Below are 11,405 nucleotides of genomic sequence, written 5' to 3' on the forward strand. Positions count from 1 at the left end.
TGCAAGGGCCAGCGCTGGCCGGTGTGTGAGGGCCGCCTGTGGGGACGGCGCAGGCCTCAGCCCACACCACGCCCTTGAGGGGCCCACTGGCCGGAGCAGATCCCCCCTCGGCCCAGCCCACACGCAGACGGGCAGACACTCCAGCCCCACGAGGCCGTGATGGGGAGCGGGCAGTGGGGAGGCGTCCCGCTCCCCGCCAGTCCATGACTGAGGGGTGGCATCCCTGTCCAGCCGCAGACGCGGTGAGGACGGGGCTGGCTCACGGCGAGGGGCCTGGCCTGCGTCCATGTCAGCAGCCGGCTGGTGAAGCAGAACGAGAGTTCGCAGTTAGTTGTGATGATCGCGGCTGCCCCCCGTCCGGGGCCCCCGTCCGGGACCCCCCGTCCGGGACCCCACGCTGACGTCCCTGGGGCCTGAGGCGCGTGCTCGTGGCCCCTGCTGCCGCTGACTTGGCAGCATGGTGGGTTCTGGAGTCAGGCCTGGCTGGAAAGAAAGGGACTCCCCGTCAGTAAACAGTGGGGTCCCCACTGTGGGCCAGCCTTCCTCCCCGCTCAGACGAGCAGGGCCGATGGCGCAGGGCGGGGGGCTCGGAGTCTGGGCGCAGCACTGGCAGGGGGGGCTGCACAGCTGGGGGCTGCAAGCAGCGTGGCAGGCGGTCCCCGGGGCTGGAGCTCGGGCCGCCGGCTGCTGCCCTGTCTCCTGCCCCCTCCTCCCTCGGGGCTCCCTCTCGGCCCGCACCGTGACCTACCCACTAAGGTTGAACCTTAGATGAGGGAAGGGGCTGGGGGATAAATTCCCTCCTCTGCCTGGACAGCCGGACAGACGGCTGGAGACACAGTTGTAAGTCCAGTCTGATCTCAGGCCCTCACCTCCTCCGGCCTCCCTGCTCTTCCTTTCCCAGTGGACAAGGGGACACGCACCCCGTGCTGCGGACGGGGCAGCTGGGCCACTGCGTGCTGGACGGCCACCAGGGGGGCGGCCCCTCCCAGCGCGGCCCTCGCTCCAGCTCGGCCAGGGTCTCCTGACCGCTCTGGAGCCACGCGGCCCGCGCAGCCCACGTGAAGCCCAGCGCCCAGAAGCAGCTGGTCTGACCGCGTGGGCCAGCAGGGAAGGCTCGGGAAGGGCTGGCCTCCGGGAAGCACGAGACGCTGGGCCAGTGGCTGCCCTGTTCTGGGCCCGGGCCCAGCTCCCCCACGCCTCTGGACCCATCTGGGGACCTTGTCGGCCCGGGTTCTGCCTGGTCAGAGTCCGGGGTCCTGGGCAGGCCAGGGGTGCAGGGGGGGCAGTTGCTCTGAGCGGAGTGTGGGTCCACTGGTCACTCTGGGATTCTTGTGCCAGGAGCAGGCCAGCAGAGACCCTCGGGGATGAAGGTGCTGGTCGCGTCCGCACCAACCCAGACTAATCAAGGTGCCGGCTGAGGACACGCATCCCAGGCAGAGCCTCTGGCCTTTGTGGAGAGCACAGCGTGGGCTCCTCCAGACCGGGGAAGGGCTGCCCCCTCTCCTGGAGCCTTACCGTCTCTGGCCCCAGGCCCATGCCCTCCCGTGGACTGCCCTGGCGTGGCAGGTTATGGGGACTCCCAGAGATTGGCCGCACAGGATGGGGAGCCCCATATGAGGACAGCAGGCCGGCCCTGGGCCCCTCGTGCTGGTTCTCCTGCCGCCTGCTGTGGCCAGGGCGGGGATGTCTGTCCAGGTGAGGCCTGGGTTCACGTGGTCAGCAGAGTGGCAGGGCTGGTGGCCCCGCTCGGACCCTGCAGCGGGGAGCAGACACTTCACTGACCCTCCGAGCTGGAGGTGAGGGGCTGGGCCCCGGGCAGGTGGGCTTTGGAGACCTCGGAGCCGTGGTCCACGTCTAAGCTCTAAGCTGGGGGATCCTTAGTCTCAGGGTGAAGTGAGGTGCCTGTTGTGGGAGCAGGAGGCGGAGGCGAGGACTGGGGCGGGGTGGGCCTGGCCTCACCTGAGGACTGGGGGAGCGGACTGGGAGAGAGCCCCTGGTGGGATGGGCTTCCCAGCCCGAAGCCCTTCCCCAAGGAGGTGCCCCCCGGCTGTGTGCACCCCCCAGAGTGTGCCTGGCACACAGCCTCCTCATTTTAAGGGCAGATGAGCCCCCTAAGTGGGGAGGGCACCGGGCCCTGCGGTCACTGAGCCCAGGAAGGGTGTGGGGGGTGGGACCCTGTCGGGGCTGAGCAGCGGGGACTGGACAAAAATACCTGTCCAGACCCTGTGCCGCACTTTCTGCGGAAGCGTCCATTAACGTCGAGGGTCCGGAGCCCCGGGCAGTGCGCGCGGCCCAGGACAAGTGCGGGCAGGCTGGCGTCCTCCTGCCGGCTGGTGCTTGTCCGGTGGCGGCTGGCGTGGCGGACGCCCCCCACAGCCTGCAGCAAGCTCCGGCAGCCCCTCCCGCCACCCCCTGCCGGCCTCTCACCTGCTCCCGGGGCTCCCTCTGAGACGGGCGGGACCTGGGACCTGCTTCCAGGCACAGAACCCCGCTGACTTTGTCCCCCGCTGATGTAAGCCTCCAAAGGCTCTTCTGCGGCCCAGGGTGGGCAGCCATAGGGTCGGGGGAGCCCAGGGCGTCCACCAGCCCCCAGGCAGCTGGGGCCTGGGCTCCTCAGACTCTGGGAAACGGCCCTGCCAGCAACCAGCCGAGCCTGCAGGCACCCTTCCCTGAGGAACCTGCCCAGGAGACCCTGAGCAGGGCGGGGGTGGGGGCTGGCGGTCAAGGCCTGCGGGACTTCAGACCTCGGAGACCGGGCGGGATGTAGTAAACGTGGGTTAGGTCGCTAGACTCAGGGTGGTCTGCTCCGAGCGGAGACGCTGACACACTGCGTGGTTTACTGGTGGGTCATTGCGTGGCTTATTTCTGCCTCAAGCCACCTGCATGGGGGCAGGCCCGCAGAGATGCCGGACCGTGTGGTGTTCTTCCTCTACCTGGTCTACAGCGGGGGGCAGACCGCCGCCACACCTCGGCTAACGGGCACTCACAGAAATGCCCAGCGCCCACCCCTCGCCCCGCTCTCTTGGACCCTCCCCCTGGGAACCAGCCTCCATGCTGCGAGGAAGCCCAACCAGCCCACGGAGGCGACCGCGTGCCCGCACCGCCCGGATCCAGCCAGGCCTGGGCCCGAAGACACTACCAGTGGCTCTAGCCATCAGCCGTCCTGTCGCCCCTGCCTCCGCGTCCTCCCAGCTGTGGGGCTCAGAGACGAGCTGTCCCGAGCCCGGGACAAACCCACCCAACACAGAGCCCAGGCGCCTAATGAAAAGCTGCATTATGTCCTCATGCTCCCGCTGGCTCGTTTCCCACCAGAGATCTCTGGGCCACCTTCCTGATGGAAGACGCCCCCAGGGCAATGCCGTAGCTACTCAGTAAAGATTTGTGGGGTGCATCTAATGAGGAGCCACAGGGTGGGCCCTGTGGAATCCCGTTGGTTCAAGCACTGATTGGCATGCAGGGGTTGCACGGGAAGAGCACGCACCTTCTCTGGGGCAGCGCGGAATCGGGGTGCTCCTCTCCTGGCTGCACGTGGGCTGTTGAGGGAGCCCAGAGGACGGCGTTGTTCTGGCTGAGGGCACACGGCAAGCCTGTCTGCCTTCTCTGGGTCCTCACGGACTCCGCTCCCCAGCCCCGGCCGAGGAGGAAGGAGCGGGCTTGGAGCCTGCCACCTGAGCCCGGAAAGGCCAGCACCTTCCCTGGGCTCAAGAAGCCCACCACGCCCACTCTGCACAGCGCCGCAGGGGTGACCCCTCCCGAGCCTGCGGGCAGTGCCACCGGCCTGACGGCCCCTGACTGGCAAGAGCTCTGAGGAGGCCCCCCAGGCCTCAGGGAGCAGACAGAGAAGGCAGCAAGAGGGGCAAAACTCTCGGGTTCCCTCTCTCTTTGGGAGCTTTGTACCCCCACTCGGTAAACCTTGCTTTGCTGCCCCCCCATACAAGCAGCAAGAGGCTGGGGGTCGTGGGCCTTCCCCCGGGTCTCCTGCACCCGAGGCTCCGGAGCAGCCAAGAGCTGAGGGCAGGCCTGCTGGCTAGTCCGGCCCCAAGGCCAGTGCCTGGCCCCAGGCCGCCTCCTCCCCAGGGCAGTGAATGAATGAGTGGGTGCGGAAATGAAGAAGTGCTATGTGCCAGATGAATGAATCTGCGTGTGATCAAAGGCAGGGCCCAGCATCCTTGAATATCACACTTGGGGGCCTGATGTAGGGGGACCTGTCCCCACTTAGCTAGACTTGGTGGCTGAGTGTGGCCTCCCTCTGAGCACGGGGTGGGGGTCCTTAAAGGGAACCCCAAATGCTGCAATGCGACTGGCAACCCATGTAGCCTGGAGCCCAAGCCCCAGCCGGGGGCCTTGCATCTGCCACCGGCTGAGCCATCCCTGCAGGGGCAGGAGGGTCCTCGTGGTGGGCCTGACCCTGCCTGCCCAGCAGAGCCCGGCCGGGAGGGTTGTGGGGGCAGGAGGAAGGGGTGAGTGGTGCCCTCCTGGCACAGCGGGGCTGGGCCACCCCGTGACATCTTAGGAAACTTTTATGAATTTTTGTGATTATAAGATAATAGGCATTTATGCCTGGAACAAGATAAAAACAAGCTGCCCCAGTGACTTCCTGCCCAGGTCCTTCCAGAATTTTCTTTCGATGCACAGCCGGTTATACTTAAGATTGAATTTGTTAATTGTAAAAGTCCTATAACAGCAGTATAGAAATTGGTGGGGGGCGGGGGCACCAAGCACTCCGGTGACGCTGAAGCAAGGCGCGGCCCCTCCCAGCTCCGTCCACCCTGGAGGGGTCGCGTCCAGGGCCCCCCTGCTCCGGGAGCGCGCCCCTGCGCAGTCGTGCGCGCCCATGCCCCTCGGCCGCGGCCCCGGGTCTCTCCTACCCCCGCGCCCCTCGGACCCCGCCCCGGCGCCCCGGCGCCCCGCCCCCGCCGGCCCGCGCGCTTCACCCTCCCCACCTGCGCCCCGCGGTGGAGCCGCCGAACGGAGGTGCCAGCAACTTTGTTGACTGAATTCCTGAACCCGCCCGAACCGCGGGGCTAAAAATAACCGGCACTCCCCTCGCCGCGCCCGACCGGGCCGCGCCGTGGCCCCGGTGTCGGCAGGCCGGAAGGTCCCGGCGCCGCCGCGTAGCGAGGCTGCGGGGTCACGGCCCGCCGGGCGGCGGGGAGACCGAGGCCCCGAGGGGCCCCGTCAGCTCCCGAGACTCTGCGGCCTCCCCGTCGCGGACGCGGGGCCCTGGAGGCCGCAGGCCGGACTCCGCGCCCCCCGCGCTGTGCGTCCTCCGCACCCCTGTGCCCCGCGCCCTCCGCGCGTGCAGTCCCCCGCGGCGGCCACCAGAGGGCCCTGCCCCCGCCGCTCGCGGGATGCCCGTCATCTCCCCTTCCCACAGCTGTTCCCCGCAGGAGATTGACAGCTGGGCTCCGGGTTGCCATGGGGATAGGCAAATGAGGGCGGCGGGTCTGGGGCTCCGATTGGCCTGGGGGCTCGCGCCCCTCCCAGGGAGGCGGGCCCGAGCGCCCTGCTCTATAAAGGGGAGCGCGCGGCGCGGCGCTCGGCCGTGGAGGCGGGGCCGGCTGGACGCGGGTGGGGCGCGGGGAGCCGGAGCAGCCCGAGGCGGCGGCCTCACTGCCACCCGCCCGGCCACCCGCCCGGCCGCCGACGAGGGGACAGGGAGCGCGGCCGGCCTGCGCCCCCCGGGGTGCGGCCGGGGCCGCCGGAGAGCCCCGACCCGCGGCCGCCCCCCGCCCCTAACTTGGCCGCGCGAAACTTTTCCCCGCGCGTCTGGGCGCCGCCCCCTCGCCGAGACCCGCCGCCCGTGGGGAGTGAAGGGGGGGAGAGGCCCGCGGCTCCCCCCCCCCCGCCTCCCGTCGGGGCGCAGCCGGGTGCGGCGGCGGGGCCGGGGCCCCGGGCGATGGCCGCGGAGCTGGCGATGGGCGCCGAGCTGCCCAACAGCCCGCTGGCCATCGAATACGTCAACGACTTCGACCTGATGAAGTTCGAGGTGAAGAAGGAACCGCCCGAGGCCGAGCGCTTCTGCCACCGCCTGCCGCCCGGCTCGCTGTCCTCGACGCCACTCAGCACGCCCTGCTCTTCCGTTCCCTCCTCGCCCAGCTTCTGCGCGCCCAGCCCGGGTACCGGCGGCGGCGGCGGCGCGGGGGGCGGCGGCGGCAGCGCGGCGCAGGCCGGGGCCACCCCGGGGCCGACGAGCGGAGGCCCGGGCGCCGTCGGGGGCGCCTCGGGGAAGCCGGCGCTGGAGGATCTGTACTGGATGAGCGGCTACCAGCACCACCTCAACCCCGAGGCGCTCCACCTGACGCCCGAGGACGCGGTGGAGGCGCTCATCGGCAGCGGCCACCACGCCGGGCACCACGGCGCGCACCCCCCGGCGGCCGCCGCGGCGTACGAGGCTTTCCGGAGCCAGGGCTTCGGGGGCGGCGGCGGCGCGGACGACGTGGGCGCCGGCCCGCATCACGGCGTGCACCACGCCGCCCACCACCACCACCACCACCACCACCACCACCACCACGCCGGCGCGGGCCCCGGCGGCGGCGGCGCGGCCCACCACGTGCGCCTGGAGGAGCGCTTCTCCGACGACCAGCTGGTGTCCATGTCGGTGCGCGAGCTGAACCGGCAGCTCCGCGGCTTCAGCAAGGAGGAGGTCGTCCGGCTGAAGCAGAAGCGGCGCACGCTCAAGAACCGCGGCTACGCGCAGTCGTGCCGCTTCAAGCGGGTGCAGCAGCGGCACATTCTGGAAAGCGAGAAGTGCCAGCTCCAGGGCCAGGTGGAGCAGCTGAAGCTGGAGGTGGGGCGCCTGGCCAAGGAGCGGGACCTGTACAAGGAGAAATACGAGAAGCTGGCGGGCCGGGGTGGCCCCGGGGGCGCGGGCGGGGCCGGCTTCCCGCGGGAGTCCTCGCCGCCGCAGGCCGGGCCCGGCGGGGCCAAGCGCGCGCCCGACCTCTTCCTGTGAGCGCCCGCGCGAGCGTGCGCCGCCGCCGGGCGGGCGGGCGGGCGGGCCCCGCGCGCCCCGCCGCCGGGTCCGCGGGCGCCGCACGGGAGGCCGCTGCTCGCGCCGCGCCTTCCTGGCCCGCCGTCCGGGCGCGGCCGCGGCCCCTGCGCGCGCGGAGCGCGGGGCTCCCCGGGACAGCTGGGCCGGAGCGAACTTCCTCCCCGGCGCCCGCCGGTACGAACGCCCAGCGGGCTCCTCCGCCCCGACGCCGCGCGCCCGCCTCCCCCCCGGCCGTCGTCCTTCTCGCGGCCTCAGCTTCCCTGCCCGTTTTTACTACTCCTTTTTAAAGCGACCTTATTTTCGAAGTATTTCTATTTATTTTGCTCGGTGATTAGGAAAGAAAACCCCGGAGGAAGCTCCCTCGTTCCCGGCCGGGGTCCACCCTCGGACGTCCGCGTGTCCCAGCATGTGTCGCTCGCTCGGAGGGGCCCGGCCCCTGCCTGCCCTCCTGCCCGCCTGCCCCCCACCCTGCCACCGGCGTCCCCTAGAGATCGAAGCCAAGGAATATTACCTATGCTGTGTTCAGTCCTGCTGCCCTACTATACTCACGGGGGGAGGGGGGTTGGGGGGGTCGCCGCGCTCTGCGGGTGGGGGCTGGCCCGGACTCCCCTGCTGCTATTTCTCTATGCACCAGATCGTATTTATGACTCCCGGGGAAATATATCTTATTTTAATCTTCAAGAGAAGTGGAAGAAAAAAAAAGTAATGCACAGTATTTCTAGCAAAAAAAAAAAAAAAAAAATTTTTTTTTTTTTAAGAGGAGGTTTCAGCCTGAACCTCCTGGCATGGAGGCGAGTGAAGAAAGTGTTTTTATTTTCATTTAAATTGTGTTTCGTTTTGCTTGTGGAATCTTTTTTTTTTTTTTAAAGCCCAGTGGCTTTTTGGACTAGCCAGTGGAGGGAAGGTAGTGCAGCCCCTGGCCAGCCGATCCCTGCAGGGCGGCCAGGCCCCTGGCCTCCAGTGGGTCCTGTGCTCTTTCCAGGCCTGCTCCTGCCCAGCGCTCTGAGCAGGAGATGCTCTAAGTCGTTGAAAGTTTTCCTGTGTTGTTGGGTTTTGTTGGATAATTTTTTCATTTGCTATGAAGCCGAGGAAAGGGGAAAAAAAAAAAAACACAAAATAAATCCGTTTAGATCCAAAGTCACTGGAGCCTGGTTGGTTTTTCTGTGGCTTTCATTTTTGCCCTGTTTCTCCCCGAATAGAAAGAAAAGGAGGTGCATGACCAGGGCCCTGCCTTAGCTGTGGGTGACCCGCCTGGGCCACCGGAGAGGCCCTGATCAGAGTTGTAAACAAGGCTGCGGTCAGCTGGTGGGACCTGCAGGCACCTTCCCTGGCCGCCTGGTGGGGAGGAAGGCCTCAAGGTGGTGGCCCCAGGCTCCCTCTAAGGCGGGATGGTGGTGATGCCACGTGCAGGGCCCATGTGTGCTGGTGGCTGGTACTTGTCCCCAGTTCTGAGCCCGCAGGCCCCCCCCCTCCAAAGGGGTGGCCCGGCCTCTGTCTTCTAAAGGGTCAAGACCAGGTTGCGGGGGCGCCAGGGAGGAGCGGGACCTCTGGAAATCTCACACCCTAACGGGTCCCAGGGCAATTGCAGGACTTAGGGGACCATGGGACCAAGGCTGGTGAAGGTCCGCGGTGTGCATATTTAAAGGGATGAGCTTCGCGGGCCAGCCAGCTCTGCGCTGCTTTTCGGTCTGGAGACAGCAAAGGCTGGTCCTCGGGGTTGGGACGGCTGCCGTTCTCTGAGTGTGTGGCCTGAGCTTGTCTTACCGTCTCAGTCTGACCCAGAGAAAAGGTGGGGGCTGCCGCCTCCCCTTTTGCTTTAGAATAAAACTGGTAACAAGATGGTTGGGTCTCCGTGGGGGTTTGAGCAAAATCCCCAAACCCAGGGGCTGAGATCTCGAGCCTTCAGGAGGGGAGCAAGAGGCTGTACATCTGGGGGGCAAAAACGCTGGTGCAGAGAGAAGTAGAAATGGGGGGGGTGCGGGGATGAGCTCAAGGACCAGGTGGGGAGGCTGCAGCACGACCAGGGGCAGCCAGCCCAGCAGGTCCCAGCCAGCCTCGGTAAGGGGACCCCGAGGACTCAAGAGGATCACCAGAGGCGGCGGGTGTCCTTTCGGGTATGGGCAGGGTCTGCTGGCTGGTTTTTGACAAGGACACCTTAGTTTTCACTGTTGCCACCGGAAGAGCCACCTGGGAGTCTTCCTCCTGGCAGAGAAAGCAGGCTGGAGGACCGGGCAGCCGGGCCCATCGAGGACCGGACGGGGCCGCGGGGCCCGGAGGCTGTCTCTTTGAGGAGGCTGCGCTCACCCCCTCTCTCCAGCCCGCCAGGCCTCCCGGAGCGCAGCCCACGAGAACCTGGATTGGGCCCCACCACGGCCATCCCCCAGCTGCCGCCCTCGGTGGGTTTCTCCGCAGCGCTGGGCTCGGCGCCGCTGTCCTGTTCTATCTTCTGTTTCCCTCCTTCTCTCTCTTTTGTTCCTTCCTCCCCCACCTGGCCCCTTTCCTTCTTTTGCCCGGGAGAGAATGAACTTGAACACCCGGAAGTCATTGTGGGAGGGAGGGAGGGAGGAGGAGCGCTACTTTTTGTGTTTAGAGGCAGATCTTTTCCTGGGAAAACAGCCCATTTGGGGAAAGCACGTCTGGTTCCCGAGCTCTCCTGTGCGCACCGGCCCCCGACTCGCTGTCCGCGGGCTCTGCTCGGCCCTCCCCTGGCTGGCGCAGGGGCCCCCAATGGGCCAGGCCTCCCCAGGAGGGGCTGAGCAGTCAGGCTGGGGCTGGGGCTGGGCAGAGGACCCGCCAGGAAAAAGGGTCGTCTGGGTGTCTGCGGGACTGTGAGTGTGGAGGACACGCAGGTGCGTGGGAGCCGCGGTAGCTTGGAGTCGCCTGGGCCGGAGGGCTGAGAGGAAGCTGGCAGGGCAGCCCCGGGGCGCGGGCTTAAGCCCCTGAGCCCCGCACCCCCTGAGAGGGGTGACCCACACCCTCGGCCTGGATGTTCAAGGGGGGCCGTGGTGGCGCCCTCGCCTCAGCCACTCGGCTCCCTCGGCCCATGCTCTGCCCTCCCCGCAGGGGTCCCAGGAGACATCTTTCTGATGGAATCGTACATCCTTGGGGCCTCCACCAACCCTGCCCCGCCTTGCACCCTACCCCCCACCCCACAGGCATTCATTCCTTGGTTACTTCATTCAGTCTGAGAGTCCCTTCTCTGTGCCCGGCCGGCAGGGACCCCAGCAGGGACCACAATGACCGCCCTGGCCCAGAGCTCCGGGGGAGCTGTAGCAAACTCACCAGTGCGCGAGCTGGTCCACTGCTGAGTGCCAGAGGAAGGAAGGAGGTGGGGGGTTGGGTTTGCATACTGCAGCGGTGGGCTGGGACATCGAGGCAGGTGCAGGCAGCCTAGAGGGTGTCAGGAGGAGCAGAGGGAGACTCGTGAAGGGGCTGCGCTGGGAGGGACAGGACCTCACCCACATGCTTCACGTGTGCACCCTCAACACGAACACACTCCATGCACACTGAACCCGTGGGCACTGGACATAGCCCCCCACACTCGTCCCCTGCGTGGCCGCCCCACCACAGCAGCTCTACCCCGCCCTCGCGGCGACTCCCAGGGCTGGGCCGAAGCCGCCCCAGCTCCTGGCCGAGGCCTGGGAGATCCCTCCCAGCACCGTACCCCATCCCACCCTCGCTGTACCTCTGCCCCAGCAGCCTCTGGGGCAGCGCCATTCCAGGCCCCCAGCCCCCACACAGAGCACCCAGTTGAGTTTTGTCCTCTGAGCCTGCAAGGGGCCCTACACCCCAAACATGCACACACACCACACAGCCGCCCCCTTGCCCTCCAGCTGGTTAAGGGTTCCAGGAATCCAGCTCCCAGCCGCCGGCCCTAGGTGGGCCCCAGGGCTGCTCTGTATTGGGGGCACCCCACTTCTGTCTGCAGCCTGCAGCCCGTGACTGTCCGAAGGGCCCCCCCGCCCGGTCTCCTATTTATAGTTGGCTCCTAGGGTGGTCTAGTGCAAGGCCAAGGTGTCCTCTTCCTGGCCTCCCCCGTGAGGATGCACACAGGCAGGCAGGCAGGCAAAGGTCTGGGTGACGGGAGCAGACACGTGTGTGTGTAGACATGGCCATGTGCGCAGACTGAGACGTGCAAATGCACAGACCTCAACCCCCCCCCACATGCACACACACGGGTACACACGCGTGGGAGCTCACAGACACACACACAAAGGACAGCGCACACACACGTGACCTGTACACGGGGACCCCGTGGGTTTTGTCTGTCCCGGTCCCTGCACCTCCCTTCCTGGCTGTGTGGTCTCGTGGGCTCTGACACTGGCCACCCCAGGGAAGTGTCGCCCTCAGCCACCATCTGCTTGTTTTTGCCTGACCCCAAGACCCCACAGCCCACGCCACCTGCCCTGGA

General features: G+C 67.2%; 1 protein-coding gene across 1 annotated transcript; it reads left to right on the plus strand.

Annotated features, from left to right (window-relative positions):
* The first annotated feature begins 5,062 nt into the window (after nucleotides 1-5,062).
* Nucleotides 5,063-6,979, plus strand: MAFA (MAF bZIP transcription factor A). Its single transcript, XM_045895800.2, has one exon. The coding sequence runs from the start codon at nucleotides 5,900-5,902 to the stop codon at nucleotides 6,953-6,955; it is 1,056 nt and encodes a 351-aa protein (XP_045751756.1). The 5' UTR covers nucleotides 5,063-5,899; the 3' UTR covers nucleotides 6,956-6,979.
* The last annotated feature ends 4,426 nt before the right edge of the window (nucleotides 6,980-11,405 follow it).

The sequence above is a fragment of the Mirounga angustirostris genome, unplaced genomic scaffold, assembly GCF_029215605.1.
Source record: "Mirounga angustirostris isolate CCGP_5_RB_7025 unplaced genomic scaffold, mMirAng1.0.hap1 SCAF_4, whole genome shotgun sequence".
In the NCBI taxonomy this organism is placed as follows: domain Eukaryota; kingdom Metazoa; phylum Chordata; class Mammalia; order Carnivora; family Phocidae; genus Mirounga; species Mirounga angustirostris.

What these genes read in the sequence shown, in the direction of transcription:
- MAFA (XM_045895800.2), top strand. Translation starts at nt 5,900, where the DNA reads ATGGCCGCGGAGCTGGCGATGGGCGCCGAGCTGCCCAACAGCCCGCTG.